Source organism: Poecile atricapillus, chromosome 2 (genome assembly GCF_030490865.1).
Source record: "Poecile atricapillus isolate bPoeAtr1 chromosome 2, bPoeAtr1.hap1, whole genome shotgun sequence".
NCBI classification, from domain to species: domain Eukaryota; kingdom Metazoa; phylum Chordata; class Aves; order Passeriformes; family Paridae; genus Poecile; species Poecile atricapillus.
Window position 1 is genome coordinate 46119066 of NC_081250.1, and position 24699 is coordinate 46143764.

The 24699-nt window shown below is 40.3% G+C and overlaps 2 protein-coding genes across 4 annotated transcripts in view; one reads left to right on the forward strand and one right to left on the reverse strand.

The window, feature by feature from the left end:
* Positions 1–3844: 3844 nt before the first annotated feature.
* On the reverse strand, positions 3845–20128 carry LZTFL1 (leucine zipper transcription factor like 1). Of its 3 annotated transcripts, none has more exons than XM_058831810.1 (10): positions 19989–20128; positions 12297–12421; positions 11670–11864; positions 11109–11169; positions 10160–10228; positions 8751–8816; positions 8534–8611; positions 5953–6126; positions 5369–5472; positions 3845–4796 (listed from the first exon to the last, which is right to left on the reverse strand). In XM_058831810.1, exons 2-10 carry the CDS (start codon positions 12371–12373, stop codon positions 4778–4780), a joined length of 843 nt encoding a protein of 280 aa, XP_058687793.1. In that variant the 5' UTR covers positions 12374–12421; positions 19989–20128; the 3' UTR covers positions 3845–4777. The 3 variants fall into 3 exon arrangements, with proteins under 3 accessions (XP_058687793.1, XP_058687792.1, XP_058687794.1); XM_058831809.1 differs by lacking the exon at positions 19989–20128 and adding an exon at positions 14363–14405; XM_058831811.1 differs by lacking the exon at positions 19989–20128 and adding an exon at positions 14125–14145.
* An 82-nt stretch (positions 20129–20210) lies between these two features.
* The window catches only part of AVL9 (AVL9 cell migration associated), a 44471-nt gene continuing 39982 nt past the window's right edge, over positions 20211–24699 (forward strand). Inside the window, exon 1 of the mRNA XM_058833696.1 lies at positions 20211–20385. Coding sequence (XP_058689679.1) covers positions 20320–20385 — 66 coding nt within the window. The 5' untranslated portion in view covers positions 20211–20319. The remainder of the gene's footprint in view (positions 20386–24699) is intronic.

The window sequence follows — 24699 nt, forward strand, 5'->3', positions numbered from 1 at the left end:
AGCAGATCAGGGACTGATGAGACTGCCCAGGAGAACTGCCCTATGCAATCCTAATCAGAAGCTGATAAACAAAGCAAAGAATCCCATTTCTCACTGAAGCAAAACCTCAAGTACTTAGGTGAAGGTATAAACTGAAAACACTGGTCTTGTGTCTCTTGATGCCAGTACAGTAAAAAGCCAAATGCCTCTCCCAGCTACCAGAAATGCAGACAAAAAGGGAATCTGGAGTCCTAGCAACAAGTTAGGGACCATGATTTCAGGGTGTGAGAGAAGCTTAATAGTTTGATTGGCAAAAGTCATGGAAACAAGGGAAGAAATTCTACCAGGTAGCCTGGAGTCTCATTATGCTACCTCCAACAGGTATCACTATACGGTTTAGACCTAAACATAAACCCCCTGGGCTTTCCTTGATGAGCCAGACACTCGGGAGAGGAACAATGTGTCAGCAGCTCTGGTGTTTAGTATCTCCAATTCCTGTAGGCACTCACTTCCAAATGCAAACACTGCTAGTGTGTCAGGTGACTATCAAAGCAAAGCCATAGAGTGTCTACAGCCTCTGCATGTATTTGCTGATGGTGTCAAGGGAAGCAGATATGCTGACAAGGGAGTAGTAGCTTCCACATATGGGTTTTCTGTTGGGATTCACTGTTCACAGTTGCTACCCTAAGATGCCTGTTTCCTAACCTTAGGAGAAAGAAAGACTCCATCTGGATTTCCAGATTTTTGACAACTCATAGGCCATGACAAGTGTTGGGCAATTGCTCTATGTGTAATTGGAGATTACAGTTACTCCTCTAAGCTGTTACTAGGATTACAATTATTCCTTCCATTTTAACACTACTACTTGCCGCTCAGTTCCCATTGTTGATGATACCTTTAAGTCCTGTACCCTGAAGTAATTTCCAGCCTCTAAATCACCCTTAAAACTGTTTCACTTTATCTCAACCTCCCAAGAAAAGCATGCCTGAAAACAGTCTCTCTATTATTTTCCTTGCTTTTCTTTAGCATCACAGATCTATTAATCTTCTGACTGTGATTTTTTAGGGTACTCAATCCATAAAGGTGCAATCAATGAAGTCTGGATTTGCAGAATTGCACCTAATTCACCTGGACTTCAAAACTGACCCGTGTCAAATGAGTGTCAGAAACAGGCATGTCACTGAAAGACAGCTGGATTACTCAGTTAGTTCTGCTTGTCACCTGCCAGTTCCCACTTTCTCTGTCAAAGCTGGCCTGCAGTCAGGGGAGGTCTCCAGGCAGCTCTCTTATTCACCAGCAGCTGTCAGTCGTGAGCTGCCCTGCCACAGTCCTGCACCAACCACTCCGCATCACCATGACTTACCACAGACACTCCAAGGCACTACATCAACAAGTTCCTAAAAATAATAATTAAAAAATAATTAACAAACAAAAGTTTCTGTTGAAACAGAATGACATGTACCTACCCACCTTTATTTGGAGAAGAGATGACTCCAAAGAAGTTACCTAATGAGTCAGGATATGTCCAAGAGGAGACCCCTCTAAGGAGAGCATATCTAGATGTCTTCAGGGAGAGTCTGTAGGCAGCCAGAGCAGGGCAGGAATCCTGGGACAACACTTTTCCTGGGACGTTGTCGAAATTAACAATCATAGGGTAACTCCCTATGCACATTCTCTGCTCAAACTCAGTTAAAAAATAACTATGGTAACAATCATAATAACAACTCTTACCTGCTCATATACAAACTTACCTTCAAATTACTTCAAAATGTTTTAGAAGGCACATCCTTCTAGACCAGATCAAACCATCTAAGCTTGATCCATTCAGCTGATACCCCAACATAATTCACATTTGCTTACTGAGGCAGTAAAGATTTCACTGTGGTTTCACAGCATTTCATATCACACAGAAGTCAAGACTGTATCTGTATCAAGTCATTTCCTTGATAATGCCAGAAAAGGGAGATCAGACTAAGAAATCTCACAAACATTTTGGCTGGACTGAAATCTAAGTTCCAGGCAGATGACTGTGTTTCCCAAAAGCAAGGTATGTGGAAAATGTCCAAATTTCAGCTGTTTTAAATACTAGTCTATCAAACAAGAAGGTGCACTTGCAGGTTAAGTGTCAATGTATGCATTAGTATTCACTTTAGGACATTTTAAAAATGGCTATTAGCCACAAGAGAAAAACAGGTTAATGAGTACTTCATGAACAGTTAAAGATCATTGATTAATATATGGTCTCATTAAGATGGCAACATGCAGGACTGCTGGCTCATTTATTAACAATCCCTGAAGTCACTGTTGGAACATAGGGCTGTTGGCTGTCAGAGTCAGTACTAGCAAAGCTGAGATGCCTAGATCTCATTCCTATACTCTTCAGTCTGCAAGAAAAACTAAACCAAAACCAAAAACCAAACCCAAACCATCCTGAAAGAGATCTGATTTCTGCAGACCAGCCAGTTACACAGAAATTTTATTTTTAAACATTCCCTTCAGGCATAACTAGGGAATTAACAACTGAAGTAGAAGAAATGGATGATGTCTATTTGAACAGTACAAGGAACAAAGGTTGCTAAAAACAGTATTAGAATTTACACCTTGGGGAAAGAAATGAACTTTTAGAAACATCAGGCACTGTCAGGAGACATTCAGATGTCATCCCCATCTTCAAAATATTGTACCTATCTCAAGAAAAAAATTGCCACTGTATAATGCTCCAGGTCCTCTTTGACAGGTACACTACCTATCAAAAATTATGCATTTTTCATCAAGAGCTCCACACAAGACTTTTAATTAGCCATTTTGCAGCACAAAAAGTAAGCATCATAGTGATCTCACACTCACTAAACTGCCAATCTGCAAGGCAGGAAATCAAAAAGTCTGAGTTGCAATTTTGCAACGCACAGCTCTTTACAAGAACTGCCTTACTCATTTGAGGAGATAACAAGGTGTGTAACAATACTTGCCTACAGCCAACTTACTTCATTGAGACCTAGCCATATACTGAAGCTGACAGTGCACTTTCTTGCTGAGATTTCTAAGCAGATAATGAAGGCTGATCACAGAGCCAATATTCTAGAGTCAAAGACTGATGAGAAAAGAAGACCAGCAGGAGTCATGAGACTCTCTGGCTTTCTTCATTCACCCTTTACCTGCCATTCTAGAAATAGTAATTGATCTCATTAAAGTGAGTGTTATTATGAAGATAAAACCCACAACATTCACCCAGACCAGTACTCATGCAAACACAGTCCAGAAAGCTCTTTGGTACATGCCTATTAAGAACTTAACATTTTAGTGACTGTACAAGGGGAAAAAATAATACCTTTCATTATCTTAGCTGTTACTGCATGAGGAGGATGCCACCCTATAACACTCTACTGTTGTGCTACAGCAATAATACCCTGCCACAGGCACGGGGCTTTATCTCAAACCAACCTCACTTAACCAGCGGGAGGCAAAAGACAGGAGAACTTACAGAAAACATGAGAAATTAAACTTAGAGAAAAAAGAAGAACTTAAGACTGCAAGTATATGGTAGATTTGAGTTAATAAATTTTAACAGCTTTACTTATTAAAGAAATGAGGAAAAAAGATCCATTTCAGTTCAAGCAGCTCCTGAGAAAAACATTGTTAAATGCCAGTTTCTGTAACAAAAACACCCTGTCTCTCCTCTGCCCTGTCACTGGTACTCTCTTTTACAGCTGTTTGATGTGAAGTGGCTTTGAGCATGAATTTACATGTTCTCAGTTCTAGCAAGATTCTTTACTGATCTGTCACCCATTCCTACAGATGTTTTTAAAATAGCTATACAAAACATTCCCATTAAAAAACTCAGCTCCTTAAAGATTAAATATTTGGAAACATAGTATTTTATTTGAAGTAAAATACAAGATACATATAAACAAGGACAAATGAACAAGTAGAATGCACTATTAGGCAACTGACAAATAAATGCAAGGCAAAGAATTACAGGAAGACTCGAGAGAAGTAAGCTGTTTTCTGGTGAGGCTACATTAAGAAAGGAGATGAAAACCTCTAAAATAACTTATTTCCCATTAAGTTGCTCCACTAACTTTCCAACGCATATTTAGATTACCACTGCAATATTAAGAATACTGGCAAAATCAGAATCTCTGTCTTCTGATGTTCAAATTTGCTTTAAATCAATTCAAGTGAAAAAGCAAAACTTCATTTGAAATGGTCCAGCACTTTGGCTATAAAGCATATTTATCTCATAATCTAATGAACACCCTCTAGAAAAGTGCGACTGATCAGACTTTGCTGAGCTATGACATGTCCAGTGTGAAGTAACATTACAGAATCAGTGTTTGTTTTTATTCCTCTGACTCTTTCACTGATGCAGTTTTTACATATAATGCTACTTCATAACTACATTAACTACACAAAAATAACAACTGGAGTTTCCACCTTGAAGACATCAAAAACTCTAATGCATATATTTTTTATCTTTTTTCTCCCCTTTTTTAATAAAAATAAACTCCCATTTTTGTAGGGAATGTTCTCAGTTCTTCAACAAGGTCCTATTTGCTATTTCTCAAGGAATGTCAATGGTTAACCATTAAAAACACCACTGCAGAAACTAACACCTGTAAATTGTAGGTTTACGAGGAAATAAGGTAAGAGTTTCAGTGTGAAATTAATATTAATAAAGAGTTATTTTAAACATTAGAAGCAAAGAATACACCATTAAAACAAAAATTATTGAAAAATAATACCAGTCTACATTTTCTTTCCATGACAACTTCTGATAGACCAGATGCTTTTTGGTATTTCAGTCCTCTGACTCATATCTGAAGATTAAAAAAGAATAAATAGAAAAATAATTAAAACAGATTAGAAAATACCCCAAAGACATTTTGTCTCTAATGAAAATATGAAACCAAAGCAATAAATTACACCCAACACTGACACATTTCTGTCAAAGTTTACTGTATGACTTAAGCCACAGACAAATGCATTTACCTTTTAGACTATTTTCAACTTTTAAAACTGGCCAGTTTACCAAATAGTAGAAATAGTAGAATGAAGGAATAACCTACCAACAAATCCAAACAATTGCCAAAGCACCTGGAATATCTCCCATCTGTATCTCTGTGTGTAGCTCCTGAGGCCTTCTCTACCACAGCCATGAACATTCTGTATCCTCTCCATAAAAAATTCCCTCATTACTTGCAGCTGCTGTTGCACACACCACCCCTAACCACACTATCCATTCAAAGGACTGAATGTCAAAAATCAGGGCATAGCCTATTAGAAGTTTTTTCCAAGGGAAAATGTATAGACTGTTTTACAGACAAAAGGGGAGCAGAACATGGATCCAGAACAAGGATCTTGTTGACACAGACAGAGCAGCACCACCTACTTGGAAAGTCTTCTACGCAGATCCCTTATCTGTTCATTCTTCTTGGTGAGAATGTCTTTCATGTTGCGATAGGCAGCTGTTTGCTGAAATTTCTTCTCCAGTTCCTACATAATAACACCAACATATTATTTACATACTATGAAGACTAGACAAAAATATTAAAAAAAAAAAAGCCTACTTTTCCTCCTCAAGTTTGACAATAGTAGTTTTCTGTAATGTACTCAAATTTAGATGAAGTCAACTGGTAGATTCAAATGAGATTACTGGGGCAGCATAGAAACACCAATTTCATTTTCTAACAAAATCAGACTAAAAGTCTTCAGAAGACTGGGAATACGCTTTTCATTTAAAAAATTCTATCTAGACAAATAGTCAATTATTTAATATTCATCTAGTTATAACCATGCAGTTAGTTGTGTGTTTGCTATTTTATGTATAATGTGCTTTTCCAATGAAATAACAAAAATACAACAGCAAAAGTGTGGCCTGGTAAACTCTGCATCTTGTAGCTTGTGCTTGTTAAATTACTAATCAGTTAAAATGGGAGTAAGGAATTAATCTTCACATTAAAATAAAATACTAACCTTTTCAGCTGTGGATAGCTGATCTTGAACCTTCAATAAGTCATGTTTTGTTGTCATCAAGTCTTCTTCTAAGAACTTTTGGTTTGCAGTTCTGTCATTCAAAGTCTTCTCAAACTGGGATTTCAAAGCTGCCACTTTATTTTCCAGTTCAGTGATATCCTGGTTTGCATTATTCTTCAACAGAAGAAACATTTAAAATATGTCAAATTCAAGAGAATAAATAATTTAAATTTTAAGTGCAAAATCCCACATAAACTAGGTACGTCTTTATTTTTAATAATGATGTACAAACTGCTCCTGTAAAGCCTAAATCAGAAGTGCTTCAACTAAAAAAAAAAAAAAAAGAGCAGGGACTGATTTATAACTTCAAAAAATTGTTAATAAATGCTTTCTAAAGATGGCTGGAATGTCTTCTCAGCTAAGATGAGATTTTAAGTTCTTCTTCTAATTCTTAAGTACTTCATTTCTTTAGGAATTAATTAGAGCCAGATGATGTATCATATCATAAGATGTTATTTACCATACAGAAAGAGTAAATTACCATTTAAGATCTGAATGTCTATGCTACAATGTGTTTTTGAAACATTTCCAAAGCTGTTAGTGTAGGATATGTAGGAAAGGCTGAAAGTGTTAAGGCTCACACTCTCAGCCAATGCAACCAACATTGCACCATTCTCAGATGTCTTACACAAAGCGGCTCCAAGTTGCAAAGCAACTTTTCTGTTTCCTTACGAGAAGAAACAACTCAAATTTTCAGAACATCAGTTCTGGGTCACAAAACATTATAATCAAGCAACTGTTCTATGGATTTTCACTTAAATAAAATAAAAAAAAACAAACACAAAACATTCTTAGGTTTTAAAGCTCAATTTCAAACTCAAAAGAGTAATAACTCAGGATGAGGCTGAACCAGAAGCACAAAACAACAACAACAACAACAAAAAAAAAAACAAAAAAACCCAAAAAACCAACAAAATCTAAAATCTAAGAAAGCCCTGTTCCTTTCTCTGTCTGGAACTTAAGACTTGTGAATAGGAAACTACTTGATAGTAGTACCTATACAGAAGAAAATCTTATTTTTAGTTCTGAGACAGAGTCCAAGCCTGTGGTGTTGAAAAGCATTACATACATTTTGTATGTTTTAGTTGCTACTTTCTAACCATGACATAATTAGGCAAAAATTCTAAATCCTCAAATTAAACTGATCGAACAAAGCAGTTACTTCCAGTTACTGCTGGGAATTACTCCCAGTTACAGTTACTGTGACTCACACTTTCTATGTGGAGCCATCTATTAACTATTAATTAAAAAAAAAAAAAAATCAATCTGATGAGTTGGTCCTTAAGAACCAATTGTGGTTTGGCAGTCATTTATTTGTTCAAGGAGTTTGAAATCTACTGCTTTACGAGCAACTGGGAGAAAGTGACAGATTACAGAGAGCAAATTAGGACATGAAAGCTGAAGATACTCAGCAGCCCTGACACTGAGGCCAATTCATGTTTATCCAGAAAAGCAGGATGAGATTTGGTTCCAATCTTTTAACACTACAAACAGTATTAGCCACGATTTAATACACTGCTTTAATATTTTAAACCTGCAATAATTTGAAGTTTAACAAAACAGAGAAAGAAAATATTTGCCATGACTGATTAATCAAGTTCCCTATTAAAAATATTATTGAATACAATTTTGAAAGTTACTAAGTAAACTTCTTACATATTAAGAAAACCAAGTACATACCATAAACCAGGTAGAAAGCAAAATAAAACGAAATCAGGATTAAAATATAAAAATTAAAAGAGAAATGTTTTATAATCTTGAACCTTACCTCCTAATCTGTAAATACTGCAGGAATTTTAAAGTCAATTACACAAAATAATGGGATTAAAGTGTTCTAATTTTGTTCAAAGCCTGAACTGAAACGTTTTAAAATTAAGACACAATGAAAAATAAAGGTAGAAACTTAGAAAAATACTACAGTGACCTGAACAGATTAATTTCTGTCAACATGACTTGAGGCTCCTTACATTTTTTTTGCCAGCAGCAACTCACCATGTTGGAGTCCTCATTTACAAAAAAAATTAAGGATCTCAAGTAACTTCTTACCTCAAGTAATAGTAATAAACGGTGAAACATTTTTAACAGTATGCTGTTATAGTGGGAACTACAGAAAAATCAAACAAGCTGCAAGTCTGGCTTGCTCATGTCAACATGAAGTGACAAATGTGTTAAAGAATTAGTGTTTTATTGTCGCTCTAAAAACCAGGTTAGGTATCACTCTTACATTAATAAACACGAAGAAACAAACAGGCAGATTTGTCTGTTAATACAAATATCAGCCCTGGGAATATGAATTCTGGAATACTACTTCCTGATAGTTCCTGAATACGTCATAACATCAACTAATATTACAGATGACCGGCTGACTGACATACCAGAGGGAACAGAAAATGTCAGCAGGAACAACACTAACTCAAACTCTTGCATTTGTCAGAAAAGAAACACACCATACAAACCAATATTTTAGATGTACTGGCAAGAGTTGCATTAAATGGCAGCAGAAGGATATATTTATATTTACCTTCTGATCTCCTTGGATCATCTGTAAATCCCTCAGTGACTTCTCCAGCTTGGACTTTTCATCTAGGGCAGCTGTAGCCTGGAAAATATTGAAAATTTAAAACCTCAGAAACACGTTTTAACTAAAAACATAAGAATAATAACCCTTATTTATTCTTATTTAAATGTTTATAAAATATGTAACCAACATTATGCATCCAAGATTACAGGGAATTTACCTGTGTTTCTATGGTCCTGAGTCTGGTCTTCAATTTTTCATTTTCTTCTTGGAGAAGAGCAACTGTCTGTTAAAGAACAAGAAAATACTTGTGAACACTCTTGTGTCATTCTGGATTTTGCAAACATTTCAGGGAAGAAAACACACTTCATAACTTAGGAAAGCAAAAGAGATCATAAATGCTTATAAAAATGGCCTTCATAAGAAATCAAGAATTCATTCATTTATTGTGGTTTTTAGCCTCAGTGAGAAAGCAATATTAAGTCTCCAATTCTACTGTAACATATAGGGCTGCTCAGTTAAACACATGCTTTATTGCATTGAGATTATTGAGATCAGTATCTTGTTAGTATCAAAATTCATGATTAAAAAACGCATGTTCTGGGATGAAAATCTCATTGTTGCTCATAATTCACATTTTCAATCAACAGGCAAGTAAAATCTTATCTGCAGTTCCTTTTCAAAAGAGACAAATATCAGGTTACTGCATATCCTTTTCTGTGTCACATGAAATACCCATGTTTTATCAGTCAGAGTAAATTCATCACATGAACTTTAAATGATTTGGGAAAAAAAAAAAGACAACAGATGTACATATTCAAGAAAAACTGTTATGATTTTGAAATTATTTTTGAAAAAGAACTACATTAACCTATAAGCAAAATACAAGTCTTAATTATTGTAGTGAGTAATAACAGCTTGAGACAGACGTACTCAACACGTCATTTTGGGAATGCAGAACAGAAGACAGAAAATAAAACTCCTTGCTAATTATCTTGATTATCAAAAACTTATAAGGGTATTGTAAGAAGTGTGACATTTTAGAAAAGTTCAGTTGAATGAAATGAGTACAATACCTAATAAAAACTACTGATAATATTGAGTACTGGAAAGTGTAATTCTGAAAATGTTTAGCAAGTGAGAAATCAGATGTTTTCAAAATCCGAATTCTTTAAGTGCCTGTTTCTTTAGGAGGAATTTAACTAACTTACAAAACAAAAAAGAATGGATGTAATGAGATTGACTTCAAGCGATACAGAAAATGTTCAACAACCTAGTAATTTCAGCCATCTACATATTTTAATTTATTTCTTTGTTGAAGCACCAGATAGCTCCATGGAACTAATATAATAATTTAGTCCATTAAATGGAAAAATAAATTTCTACAAAGATCAAAATGTCTTGGCAAATATTGTAATACGTGTTAGACACCATAACTGCACAATAAATTTCTGATGCTTTACAATATTTAATAATTTACTAGTGTTTTACTTCACATTCTGAGGTATATTACCATGAAGTCAGTACAGTGACAGACACATTATACAAATATTACTGTAGAGCTATTCAGTTCATTTGCATAAACAGAATGATCATTGACCACAACTGCATGAACAGTCAAGTTCTTACCTTGTTTAGCAGCTCTGACCCACCTTCATTTAATGGAGCAAGTTTTGGTTTAACAGGATCTGCAGTGGACTAAAGAAATAAAAAAGGTGAAAAATTAAATTATACAGATTTCCAGGAGGCAGAAAAGTACTCCTTTAGCCTGTAAAATAACTACTGATACTCAATTCAGCTTTCTTTAGCAAAGCAAATGAACAACCTTTTATTTCAAATTCCTTTTTTACTGCTTCCTTGTCTCCTAAATTATGATCTTCACTTTGAGCTTAAGTTAAACATAGATCCTGCATAAAGACATAAAAGTATTGCAAACGTGATTCTACAAAATACTGACAATCCTGCAGAAACCAAAAGACAAAGGAGTAAGGAGAACATAATATTTGAGTGATTGCAAGAGTATAAAGTATTTACAAAGCTTCAAATTATTTCACACTTAAGGTATAAAAAATAATATATATATACTATACATATTATACATAATATATAGGTACACCTTTATGTTACAAATCTAATAAAAATAAGATGCAATCATATTCATGCAAGACAAGCTAGAGTGATATCTGTACTGTGCAATCTTGGCAGCTCTTCAGTCCGTGCTGGGACAAGTGAATGTCCCAGTCTCACACCAGGTGCCAGGGAAAGGGAACCCAGAAGCAGATGCTTCAACACATCCCTGGTCTGGCTGATCTTGGGATGAGGTGTGTGAGGCACACCCCAAAAGTGCAGAACAGGCACTCTGGAAACAGCCAAGGCAATTCAGAGGGAACTTTGGTGCCAAAATACAAAATGGTACGTTTTGGACAGTTTCAAAGACTGCTTTGAAAAAAAAAAGGATGGGGTTTGGGTTTTGGTTTTGGTTTCCTCTTAAGCACAAAGAGTCAATACTATGCATTTTAAACATCTGTCATGACTCTACATGACATTTGATTACAATTTGATGAAAATAAAATTCTACCTTTTTGTTTGAAGATGTATATTCTGACTTTTCAAACTCAGCAACCTGGTCCAATAATTCTCTTGAAAAAAAAAAAAATAAAAAGGCATTTATTTACCTAAGAAAAATGTAAGGAGACATTTCTTTACTAAGAGCTATGCTATGAAACACATTTTACCAGGCAAATGCTATGCTTTTTCTTACATATAAAATTCTTGTTAGAAGTACAGGGTGAAGCCCTACACAAATACCACAAATGTGTCATGCAATGGCATGATACATGCATTACAATAGATTTAGCATCCTTAATTAAAATATAATCTAACCAGACAACAATTTTTTTTTAATTGAGTCCAGTCACCTGCTCTTAAATGATTAAATCAAGTAAGAATATTACTAATAAAACATCTTGCTCACAAGTTTGAAATTATTTTGTATCTTGCTATTTTATGAATGGAAACATCAAAGTTAATCTATCACTGACCCCATAGTAAAAGAATAGGTTTCTATGGTTACATAAAGAATGCAAATATTCAACACTTTGAAGTTTTCTTGTTGAAAATATAGTCCAATAGCTGTTACCGATTCTCCAAGTCAGAGACGTCTGTCTGTAACTTCAGGTACCATTTCTCAGCCTGTGAAAAGAGCTGCCGCAGAAGTAAAACGTTGGTATAAGTTGTGTTTATGAGCTCTGACTCCACTTCACTGTGTACAACGCTCTGCAGTCCATCCAGCATGTCTATCACCTCGTCAACTGTGAAGGTCTCTTCAACAAGTCTAAACAGAGAGGTCAAGATGAGTCAGGTATGGTAATTCTGCCTTGTTATGAGATTTCACTACACAGGTACCACTCATATAATGCAATATTTTCTAAAAACTGTCTGTCATTATTAGATGACCACAGCATTACTAATTGGATATTGTATTTGAATTTTCTCTTTAAATAATTAAAATCACAAATACTAATTCAGCTTCAGCCTTACATTGAATTTAGATATCAGAAGCAAGATATGAAGCAATGCCATGTTGTCAATGTTAATTCCTAAGAATTTGACCAACTTGGGGTTAAAAGCATTTGACTTGTAACTTCTGGAAAATACAAGAACATACAAATCTAAAGGAGAAAAGTCAGCCCATAAAGTATTCAAACCTGCTACTGCAGCTAGCATATTTTGCTTTATTCTTGCTCAGAACTGCCCCACACAGTACCTGCTGTCCTTGAGGTCCTGAAAACAAGAATCCACTGTTTTGAGACACATGCCACGCTTGAAACGAGCGAAGCGCATGTAACTGACCACTTCGTTCTGGTGGTGCTCATTAACGCCCAGCTCTGCCTGCGGAGGAGGACACAAGCACAAAGACAAACATACGGAAAAATGAGCTTAACTACTGTGAATACCTGCCTTCTGAGTAGTGTCTGTGACTGCTTTCACAGGGTTAGCATGCTAACTAGCATGGTGAAAACCAAGATATTTTCATATGTCTGATCCCTATACACCTCTCATAAGCGGGTGAGAAAGCTCCAGTACTTGGAAGCAAGGCCTCAAGTAACCTCAAAAAAATCATAAAAAATCAGAGACAGAGGCAATCAGAGGATCAGAACCAGCAGGACTGTACAGGAGAGGAAACTCTTGGATAAACACATCTAGGTATTGCACTGCACATGCATAAGGTAGCTGAATGATGTATCTTCCATAGATGTACTAACAAAAAACCCAGAGGAAAGTCTGTTATGTTTGTTACTTTTTATGTAAACTCTTGAGACTTCTCACAGAATTATAGATTCACAGAGCATTTGTGTTGGAAGGGACCTTAAAGCTTATCTAGTTTTAACTCCCTGCCATGGGCAGGGACACCTCCCATTAGACCAGGTTACTCAGTGGTCCAGCCAACCTGGCTATGAGCACTGTCAGGGATGGGGCATCCATAATTTCCCTGGGCAACCTGCTGCAGTGTCTCATCACCCTCACAATAAAGATTTTTTCTGTATATCGAATCTAAACCTACTCTCTTTCAACTAGTGCCCATTACTTCTTGTCCTATCGCTGCAGCTCCTGATGAAGAGTGCCTCCCTGGCTTCCTTGTAGGCCTCCTCCAGATACTGGAAGTTTGCTAGGAACTCTCTCCACAACCTTCTTCTTCTCTAGGCTAAACACCCCCAACTTGTCTGTTTTCAAAGGGGAAGTGCTCCAGTGCTCTTGTCTGCTTCATGTCCTTCCCCTGGACTTGCTCCAACACTTCCATGTCCTTCCCATGCTGGAAGCACCACAATTGTATGCAGCAGCCCAGACAGGGTCTCATGAGAGCAGAGGGGGGAATCACTTCCCTCAACCTGCTGGCCATGCTGTTTTCGATGAAGGAGATCACAAATGATAATCTGAATTTGTTTCCCAACAGTCTACTGCCCATAAACAAATATTGCCAGCACAAATTAAGAAGAAAGTAATTTCAGACCTGGCTGAGTAGCCCTTTTATGTATGCCTCTATTTCAAAGAACTACTGGCATGAGCAATCACATCAGAACTACGCTGTTCATGCATGAGTGACAAGGAGGCACAACAGGGCACGAGTGGAAGTTTATCACCACAGTCCCTGGAGAGCTGATGCAAAGGCAGGTCCATTTAATTTACTCCGATGTACTTTGTTAGCATGGCTGGTGTTGGAGAGAGACAGCCATGTAGTAACTCAGACAAAACAGTTCACCTTGTCCTTAGGGAAGCTCCAGTGACAATACAACCCTGGAATACCTGGATGAACAATCAATACTTCGGGAACTAAATGCAGCTGAGGAACCAGCACCAGCACTAAATAAAACCAGCTCTTATAATGCGGCTGCAAGCCCGATGTCGCCCACAAAGTCCCACATATTGCAGATGAGGGATCTGACGGAAAGCTAAATTAGTGTCCTCTTTCCTGTTGCTGGAGGGTTGGTGGGTTTTTTTAATTGAAAAGCTTCTATTCATTACAGACAGAAAGGAAATTATACTAATAAATAAACACATAAGCACAGGCCACTCCTGATCTCCGAGTCACCCACGGTGATACGCAGATAGGCCACCGGATCCCTCAAAAACCTCAAGCCCTAGGAGCCTCCGCAGGACGGCAGGGATGCCCAGGAGGGCAGGTGGCGGCCGCAGCTGCCCCGAGCGGCTCCCTCATGACGACAGGCCGCACCCGAGCCCCGCCTGCGGGCCGGCCGCCCGACGTGGAGCGCCTCCGTGCCGGGACGGAGCGGGAACGCCGGGCGGCGGCGGCGGCCCCCTCCCGCTACTCACCATGGCGGCCGCTCCGCCGGCGCTCGGACCGCTGCGGGCCCAGCGTTGCCATGGAGACCGAAGCCTCGCGAGCGCCCGCGGCGCCCTCCGATTGGCGGCGGCGCACCCACGTGACCAGCGGCCCGCAAAACCAGATAAAGGAGATTTTCCCTTTTTTTTTTAAACTTAACTTTGTATTTCCTACGGGCTCAGGTGCAATTTGGAAAACTGCTGTGTAGCAATGAGCTGCTGAAGCGGTAGGTGCAGTTAGGCGAGATGGGAAATGTCTCAAGTTTATTTACACCACCTAAGATTTTTTTCCCCAAGGCTTTTTCACTAAACCCGGATTTTTGCAAAGCATTAGCATGTCATCAGGACAACTCAGAACCTCAGAATGGTTTGGGTCGATAGGGACCTTAAAGATCATCTAGTTCCACCCCCTTGGCATGGGCAGGGACACCTTTCACTAGATCAGGTTACTTAAATCTCCATCCAACCCAGCTTTGAACACTCCCAGGACTGGGGCATCCACAACTTCTCTGGGCAACCTGTTCCAGTGCCTGACAGTGAAGAATGTTTTCCTAATAATTAATCTAAACCTACTCTCATTCAGTTTGAACTTGTTCTCTTTTGTCCTGTCACTACAAACACTTGTAGGCTCCCTTCAGGTACTGGAAGGCCATAATTAGGACATCCCAAAGCCTTCTCTATGCTGAGTAACTCCAATTCTCTCAGCCTTTCCTCATAGGAGGTGCTCCATCCCTATAATCATCTTGGTGGCCCTCCTCTGAACTCACTCCAACAGGTCCATGTCCTTCTTGTGCTGGAGACTGCAGAGCTGGATGCAGTACTCCATATGGGGTAACTGTCACCAGAGTCTTTCACCTGGATCACCCAAAAAATTTATAAAATGCAGAAAAATAACCTGGCATACATCAGCTGAGTGTATGGGAAAAAAATCTAACCCCTTGCAGGTGGCCCAGCTGTACTGAACCCTGATTGCACCTAAGGAGAGGATGAAAGGAATGTTGACAGAGTTTGGGGTTTTCCAGTGTAAGTAAAAGTAAGTAAACACTGAAACTATGGATTTTATCCATTAATTGTCCTCAAGAAAATTGTCCTCTCCTGCAGGAGATCAGATCTGTCACAGCAGAAATGCAGTATTAGTGAGCCACAGACAGAGGGAATGTAGATTATTGAATCTGTCCCATTATGAATGGAATGAAGGGATGTAATGGCCTTCTTCCATGATGCTGGTGGACACTTCAAATACCAGTATCACCATCCATATCCAGACAAGCTGTGAAAGCAGAGCACTGGAATGACACAGCTAAATGACTAACAGACCAGGAAGCAGAAAACTGGCAGAAGGCTGTTTGGAACACACACAGGCAGGAGGGCTGCTGCACTTGGGCAGCTGTTCTATCCAGGCACTTTCCGGAGCAGAGTGGCCCCAAGGGAAAAGTGCCCTTCTTCCACAGCTTGAGAGGGAAAAATAGGATCCTTTGCAATTAGCATTCCTCAACATTGTGTTTATCTTATTGACCACAGACTGCAGTGCATTTTCATTAACTAATGGCCTTAAAAGCAGCAGTGACCAACTTAGGATTAATGGGTGATTTTGAGTAGGCAGCTGTATTGGTGGCAAGTCCAACCTAACTTCTATTTACTTCAGACGCAGTCAGGAACAAGTGACAAAATTCCATCAAAATTGTCTGGAACAACTCTTGAGACAGGTAAAGCCTGACTCCTTCCAAATCTCTTTCAGTAAACACAAGGCACAGGTGGAGTCTACATTCAACACAGAAGACTCAGGACATGTTTACAGGAAGCCCTGGAGCATGCCCTCAGGGAAGGGCATCCAGGTCTGTCCTCAGAACTGAAAATAACATCCATATGGCAATCAAGGGAGTGCAGAAAGATGGACACAAAGGTTGTTCCTGACCATAAGCAGCTCTACAGTAGTTGAAACTGGCCTAAAAACTCGCCTCTCTGTCCTCCTGTTCAGCACATGGTATCTGCTGGCAGCATCACTTCTTCAGGTTCCTCAGCAAGCTGTGCAGAAAAAGATGTTACCTACACACATTGCCACTAGCGATGTTGACTGCCAACTTTTATGGGGATTTTGTATAGCCTGTCTAAGGTACTCATGGCATCAGAAACAGTGCTGGCATTTGGTTGGGCCAAAACATGTTCAACCATGGATTGCTCTCATTCCTCTTCTTCAACAGTTCCTAGTTACAGAGCTTGGAATGAATGCATGAATGGAATGACTGAATGTTCAAGAAGTCTTGAGCTGTGGTAACAGCCTCAGCTCCTGCTGATCTCGGTTCATCTGCCTGCTCTGTACTGCAAAGATCCCTGCACCTGGAAGTGCTTACCTTGGCTGCTTCTGCACACTTGTTAGCAAAGGGACCCCAGTGAAATGAAGCACAAAAGAACAGAAGTACACGCTTTTAAGTACCAGCCACAAAGACACCAACCCATGAATGACCAAGGTGTAACAAGAGAACAGCTCAAAACACTGATCAGATGAACCTCCCTTTCACTGATACCTTTGCCCCTATGCTTCTGCCAATGCAGGGACCAAAGGCAAATGAGATGCTGGGAAAAGATGAAACCATTAACAGCTACGAAAAAGCTTTCACATAGGATCAGACTAAAAGCATTTCGTTTCCTTTTCTGGCTGTCACATTAACAGCCAGAGTAAGAAAAGGAACAGAATGGGATACATGTGTATCCTGTACAGTTTTTCCTTCACTTCCATTTACCCTCCCCACTGAGTGGATCGACAACTTTCTGAGCTGCCAGCCAAACCCAAACTGCAGTCAGAGGCTGATCACCATTCTGGAATCTGTCTGTTTTCAATTTCTCTAGCCCACCTTCAAAGATATTTGTTGTCTGTCTTGACAACCACTGTGGGAATGTACCATATGCTCACTATTTCTTTTTTGTTTCAGCCTTCAATCCGCTCCTGTCAGTGTTGTCTGGCTTTAGCTGTCTCCTGTACTTAGTGCTATGTCAGTCTTGAAAAGAAGAAAATGAGATAACAGACCATCCATATCCCACCTGCAGTGTGCATTAGGCTGTGATAAGGATTTTTGTGCTTACTGTTGCCAACCTCCAGAGCTTCCACAAAGGACACCAGAGAAGAAATGGGGTTCTGAGGAAAACAGCACAGAATCGCAAACAAAATGATCACCTTTCATGACTAGTATTTGGAGGGGAAGCATTTGGATCAGGGCCCCCAAAGAGCAGTGTCTACTTCACAAATAATTAACAGCTGCACCTGGGCTCTCAAGCTTCTCTCTGCTACCCTCATAACCCACTGGAACACATCTCTGCTTTACTACTCATAACCAATGTTTTCTAAGGAAGCAATTCTGACCAGTTATCTTCTTCAAATATTTCTCATCCAGCTTGAAGAAGCAGGAGTTAGAGGTCTGCAAACTCTTCTAGCCAAAGTGAGTGGGGACCCTGGGGCACTGAAAATGTCAACAGTGGTCAGGACAAGAGAGTATTTGTGTGAGGAGAGCAGCCAGGATTTGAGAGCAATGTTTCTGCCATCCAAATCTAAGCCTCTTTAAAGTTACAGAAGATACATTGCATTTGTGTCTGCAAATGTCCCTAACAATCCAAGCTCCCCTTTTTTGCTTCCATGCATCCTATCAATCTCATGAGAATGACACCATCATTCCCATAGGATCAAATACAGTATTTTCCATGGGGAAGCCTGTTTGGAACACTGCCTCCTACATCATGATGCCCTAATGCAACTAAATGTACAATTCAAATTACCTTTGGTCTTGTAGACTGGAAAAAAAAAAAAAAAGAGATTCTTTTAATTTTCTACAGATTACTGCATTCATTTTGGATAAGAGCTTCAAAGAAAACACACTGCGAAAACAAAGTGAGCTTGCCATCCAGAAGAAATTAGATACAACCCTCAGATCCATGTCAGGGTTTTATCTATACTTTTCTTCAACAGAAATCAAAGGACATTTATTTTTAATTCACGTGCTTGTCTCCACAAATTTAGAGCTTTGCTCTTCAAGAAGCTGGGCTACACCTAACAAATAGAGGGGAGCTATCAATTGCCATGGGCACTGCTTAGCTCTGGTGTTACTTGCAGACATAAACTATTATACTGCCCAGGGAAAGGTTATCCATCTCTAGAAGTCTCACTGCACGTAAGCCGAGAACTCTGCCTTATTGCTATGACTTGAAGAATGACTAACAAATTACTATTACTATGGTAATGATATCATAGCTGGTGGTTCTTAAGCAAAGTCTCTGAGTAACAGAAGAACTGTAGGGCTGAGTTTTCATTGCTATTTGTTAGCTATGCATAAAGAAAGAAAATTCCCCTAGGAAAATTCTAAGACTTTTCTGAGAGCTGTTTCATAGCAGCTCTCACTTGTCTTTCTTTCCCATAAATGCACGCAGTGTGACTGTGAAAACAACATCGATTATGCCAACTAGTTCATCTTCCTAGACTAGACTGATGCTTTCAGTTCAACAGTTTTACTGCTTTAGCAGGAAAGAGAATTTCAAGCAGAAAAAAAAATAAATCTAATAATCTATTCAGAGAAGCCATAAGCCACCATTATCCAGTAGTATCACTGAGATGCCTCTATAATGCATAATCCATAACAGTAAGAGTGATGCCAGACTGCACTTTCCTGAATGAAATGAGAATGAACCATAAACACTCATATGCATCTTTTGGGGGATATCTCATTACTGCAGGAGATAATGGCCAATATTGAATGCATTTTTCTTTTTTTTAAATTATAGTAAACTGTCAGTTACAGGCTAATACTAATAAGAAACAATTCCTTTGCCAGAAGGATTGCTCCTTGTAGCTTATCCTCTGCTCCCTGCAGTATACGTTTTCTATAACAGCACTTCTGTTGAAGCTGAAAAACAATATGTGATTACATGCTGTATTGTTATCATTTGAGCCCCTGGGTACTGTGTTAGTGATGAGATTTTCTTTAAGCACAATTCTTTTATAGTTCTTTCAAGAAGATTATCTTCCTCCAATTTCCACAGAGAATCTTAAATTATTAAGATTACAGCCTCTACCAAAGCAGTTAGAATTTAATCACTACAAAGGTGTTAAACAGAGAGCATGGTGTGAGAGCAGTAAGATACAGTTCTTTAATTTTTTTTTCCTCTCACACTAAATTTGCCCATGGTCTTGGACAAGTTTTTGAACTGCCTTCTTTCTAAGGTACACTAAGACATGTTTATAGAATCATAGAATCATCATCGAAGTTGGAAGAGACCTTTAGGATTATCCAGTCCATATGTCCATCCGGCACTGCCACTGTAACACATAACCCACATCATCCAGAGCCAGAGGCCTCCTAAACACCCCGGGGTGGTGACTCCACCACCTCCCTGGGCAGCCTATTCCAATGCCTGGCCACACTAACACTGATTATTTTTTTTTTTTCTAATATGTAATCTGGATCTCCCCTGTCTCATTTTAAGGCCATTTCCTCTTGCCCTCTCACTGCAGGCTCAGTAGAGGAGACCGGCCCCACCTGGCCACGGCCTCCTTTCAGGTACTCAGAGAGCCATGATCGCTCCTGAGCCTCCTCTTGTTGGAGGTTTAGCCCCTTGAGGGAAGAAGCCTTACCTTGATTTTTTTCCTCAGTTTTAACCTTCAGCAACCAACACGACTAAACTGTACTGACACAACCCCTAGACTCCTTTCAGGGCTGCCACTAATCTGTACCACCTGGATTTGCCGATCGAGCAGCTCCTTCCCACCCCAAGTAATCCCGAGTTCCGCGCCCGGCGCCGGGCGGGGCGGGCGGAGGGCGGTGCTGAGGGCCGTGCCCGCCCTCCCGGGCCGGGCGGTGCGGAAGCGCAGGCGGCCGGGGCTGCGTCCCCGCCGGACCCCGGGGGGCGGAGCGAGAGCCCGGGCACGGCGGCATCCTCCGGCGCGGCCATCGCCGGGCTGCTCCATGGAGAAGCGGGGCCCGGTGCTGCACATCGTGGTGGTGGGCTTCCACCACAAGAAGGGCTGCCAGGTGAGAGGGCGCGGGTGTCCCTCGACTCCCGCCTCTCCGCTCCGCTCTTGCGCTTCCTCCCGGCCCTGCCCCGCTCCCCTCCCCCGCGCCGAGCGGCGCCTGCCCGGCTGCGGGAGCCGCCGCGGGAGGGGCGCGTCCGGCGGGGCCGGGGGGCTGCGCTCCACTCAGGGGGCGGTAAAGGAGGGGCTGCGAGCCGGCGAGGCCCCGCTTGGCCGCGGCCTCCCTCGGCCAGGGGTGCCTGGTTGGGCCGTGACTCGGCTCGCCTCGGGCAGTTCGTGGTCAGGGAGCTGCCTCCATTCCCGCCCGGCCTCGGCGCTCCCGCCGGGAGCGAGGCGGAGCGAGGGCCGGCGGGGTGAGCTCCTGGGAATGAGAGGCGACCGTGGTGCACACCGTGGCACCGTATCTGTTTTGAGTCGTGCGTGTTTAATGCGTTCAGACAGAGGATTCTGAGAAAAAATCCCAAATGGTGTTTTAATCTACCTTCCTCTATCCCTGCCGGCCCATCATTGAGTGCTCACAGGTGCATCTTGTACCAAACAGCCCCAGGGTAACAAGCCCACCCTGGATTTAAGTTTTCTTTGCCTGACTCTTTCCGGTTTTCATAAATGCTTGACTGCTTCGTGTGGCCAAAGTAGGATTTTATGTCATGTATTTCATAGCTGGTTTATGTTCTGTTTGTTTTAATTCTTTTTTACCCCTTGAAGCAGGAGAAGTAGTTGGCCAGCTGGGCTGCCTACACAGTTGCTTTGCGATGATAAGAGAAGATAGACATAGTATTGGATTTCCAGTGAGTCTTTTTCCATAGCCACTTCTTGGCCTTTATAAAAATTTCCAAGACACTAATGAATGTGATGGTTGTTGTTATACAAGGGTTGAACTGACATAAACATGTTCCATACAAGGTAGCTGAGAATTAAATTATTGCTTCAGCAAAAAATCCAAGCATGATTCCTCAGAAGCTAAGGTGCAATAACTCAATTTCTGAAAGATGTGCATGGCTTTCAGATTCATCCTTTCTCCTCAGAGTGTCTGGGCGCTGTTTGTATATAGATGTTCACAGGATCTGTTCCTGTGAAGTAATTAGATCATCTTGGTTGTGAGGCTTGTGATATTTATCAGGCACTTTCTTGTCAAACACTGTTACAAGGTGAACCTTAGTTGGGTATCTGTAGGATGGAGAGCATATTTTTGCCCTCTCCTTGCTGGCCTCTTGGAAAAGGCCTAGGCTTTTTTTTCTTCTGTTCTTCTGGAGTGTGTATTAATTTTCTTGCACATTAACCAGTGGTGATGTAAGGAAAAAAAGAACAAAATACCCAAACAAGCCCCCAAACTATAAATTAGTAGCAGTGAATTTTATTTTGTTTCCATTAAAAAAAGTATTTTTGGGGTGGTGTCAAAAATTAGGTCGAAATACCTCTGAACTGAGGTTTTCTTCATCTCTAGAAATTACCTGGAGAAGCTGGAAAGGAAGGCAGTTTGGGAAGGGGACAGGGTAGCTGAGTCATGGGGAGAAGAACTGCAGGAATAGAATGACAATCAGTAGAACCACAACCAGCCACACTTCCTAAGGGAAAACTAAACAGAAATCTAATTTTAAGTGTATCCTACCTCTGACGTAGCAGATTTTTTTACTGAACTATGGAGAACGTTTCCTAAAAGAAATGGAGGCGAGGAGCAGCACAACTGTAACCTAATGAGTTTGACATCAGTAGTATGCAAGACTCTAGAGAATTTTTGAAGGAAAGAATTAATTACCAACATGAAACTAAGTAGACTGAGTCCTATGTGCATTTGCTAAAGATAGATCATGCCTGACTGACCTGCATCTTTTGTAAGAATAAGTGATTGAATTCCTTTCACTGTGAAAGAAATGGAGGAGCTCTAATCTGCTGGGAACTTGATAATGGATCACACTTATTTTTAAGGTAGAGATACAGGAGAATTAGTGCAAGAGCTGGTACTTGGGTAAAGAGTAGGAGAGGAAGCAGAAACAGATTTGAGTCAGAAGAGGAACTATTGGTTTGAAAGGTACTTGCAAGAAGTATTTCTCAAGATTGAAAGTGGTGCTGGTATTGTTTACACTATAAAATTGAGCTATGATAAGCAAACTTGAGGAATTAGTATTTCAGAGGAAAATTGGAAAGTTGTGCAAGAGCTGGACAGTAAGGAATGCTGGATTGATAAAAACGGGGTGCCTTATGAAGTTGTGCAGTAGGAATGAATAACAACAGCATAAGCTTGGGAACTGACACGAGGAAATACCTGGAAGAGAAATGAGACCACATGTGATCAAGGCTAAGTGTGAAGCAGTGTGATTTGAGGGCAAGAATGACAATGTATGTAATCCTGTTGTGTGATAATGTTTATCGGTGCATATAAATTCTGATCCACTTTTCAGAGAAAGGCATTTTAATTCTTTCTACCAAAACTGGATGAGATAGTCCCTGGACAGTCCATATTAAAGGAGAATGTAGAAGAGCTTCCCTAGCTAGGCAAACAAAGTAGATTTGGAGGCTGTATTCACCTCTGTAGGTACAGGAACATTCTTCCCTTTTCATCTTCTGCCTCTTCACAGCTGGTAAGCAAACACAGTTGTGGTAAGCTGAAATGGGGAACTGAGGTGACCAAAAAGCAAGCCTTGTTTTGGTGGTTTGCTTTTGAGGTAATAGTTTCACAGGTTCTGTTTGCCAGGTGGACAGCTGCAGAGGACAGACACACAGGCACAAGAAGACTAGTGAAGGTGAATCACTGCTCTTGACCTGCTGGCCACATTCCTTTTGATGCAGCCCAGGATGTGGTTTACTTTCTGGGCTACAATGTGCAAAGTGCACATTGCTGGCTAATGTTGAGGTTTTTTGTCAACTGTCACCCCCAAATCCTTCTCTACAGGGCTGTTCTCAATGACCTTTAAAGTATTGATCGTGACCTTTGAAGTATTCATTGAAACACTGTATTGCATGTGGTTGCATTCCAAGAAACTGTTGGAAAGTTAAAAATGAGCAGGAAAAGCCAGCCATTTAATCTAAATGGGTATTGGTACTAGAACCAGTGGATATGAATTCTCTGAGCATGTGCTGCATACCTGAAACTGTGAAATGCAGAAAAGCAAAGGTCTACAGCACTGCTCAAATGGACATCACTCAGAGTGAATTTGGAAAGCTTATGATTGAATGATCATAGAGCTGGGCTGCCTGTCCTAATGGGAATCAACCTGGTTTGCCTGACAAGGCTCTTTTCAGTTTCTGTTCCCACCTCTTTTCTCTGTAGTGTTACTAGGAAATGCATGTGGAGTTAGGAGTTTCTATGGATTTCTTGATGCTAGGTTCTTTCATTAGCTGCCATTGCTTCTGAAGCTTCATCACTTGAAATGTACAGCTCTTCCTGTTGGTTAACTTACAGGATAAGGAATGTGCAGTTTGGAAATGTATAGGAATATCTTTTTCTTTCACAGACTTGAAAAACAGTCCATATGCATTTGTTTTTGAAAGAGAAGGAGAGTCAGAGAATCTCTTTCTGTGTGCCTTTGGCTTGAGAATATGAATGCCACAATTGTTCCTCAGGTTGCTTTCAAAGGCTGACTGTTTAACTGGGGGTCTTTTTGCTGGAATATGAGAGACAAAGTGATGTTTTGCCATATGTACGTTGTTAAGTCTGGGGATCCAGTTACCCAGGCAGTTGTTAAAAGCTTGGGAGTTGGCACTTACTCGTGAAGGCTTTGTGTTATCTGAAAACCAAAGCACTAAAAATTGTGAACACATTGGGAGGAGTTTTCTCTAGCAAGTATGGAGTAAACATTTGGAGAACCTGCAGGCTTTTATTTGTCTGCATGAGCAGATTGCCATCCTGTTTCTTTGGGCCCCTTAGTTATTGAGTTGAACTGTGAATCCAAGGACATATGCAAAAAGTGCTGGTTGCTGAGTCTTTTTGCTAAGGATTAGAGGTAGCTATGGCAGAGTGTCCAGAGAATGGGAGGAGAAACTTGGCTGCAAACTACTAGGTCCACCTAGTATTTGACATACTTTCAACAGGCCCATTAAGGAAGGGAATGGCAATTGGCAGGAAGCAGGGATGGTGAGTGGCTTCTTGGATTTGTACGTGCTGGCTCACTTATGGGCACCCTCCTCAGTGAGTCATTAAATAGTAAATGTCCCACAGCAGGCAGAACTCATGGGCAGTATGCATTCAATTATGGTTTTCATGCATCTGAAATGAAATGACAAACATTAAAAATTCCTTTTCTGATCCCTCTTTGCTATGGATAAGTGGCCTCAGGAAAAAGTAACAGCAAACACAGTGCTTCATCGTATGTAGTTG

Bases quoted from the DNA above. Each gene is read 5' to 3' on its own strand.
- LZTFL1 (XM_058831809.1), bottom strand. The intron at 10,229-11,108 runs GTAGAATTTTAT...TTATTTCTTTAG, and splicing joins ATACATCTTCAAACAAAAAG to TCCACTGCAGATCCTGTTAA. The intron at 8,817-10,159 runs GTAAGAACTTGA...GTTCTTTAACAG, and splicing joins GGTCAGAGCTGCTAAACAAG to ACAGTTGCTCTTCTCCAAGA.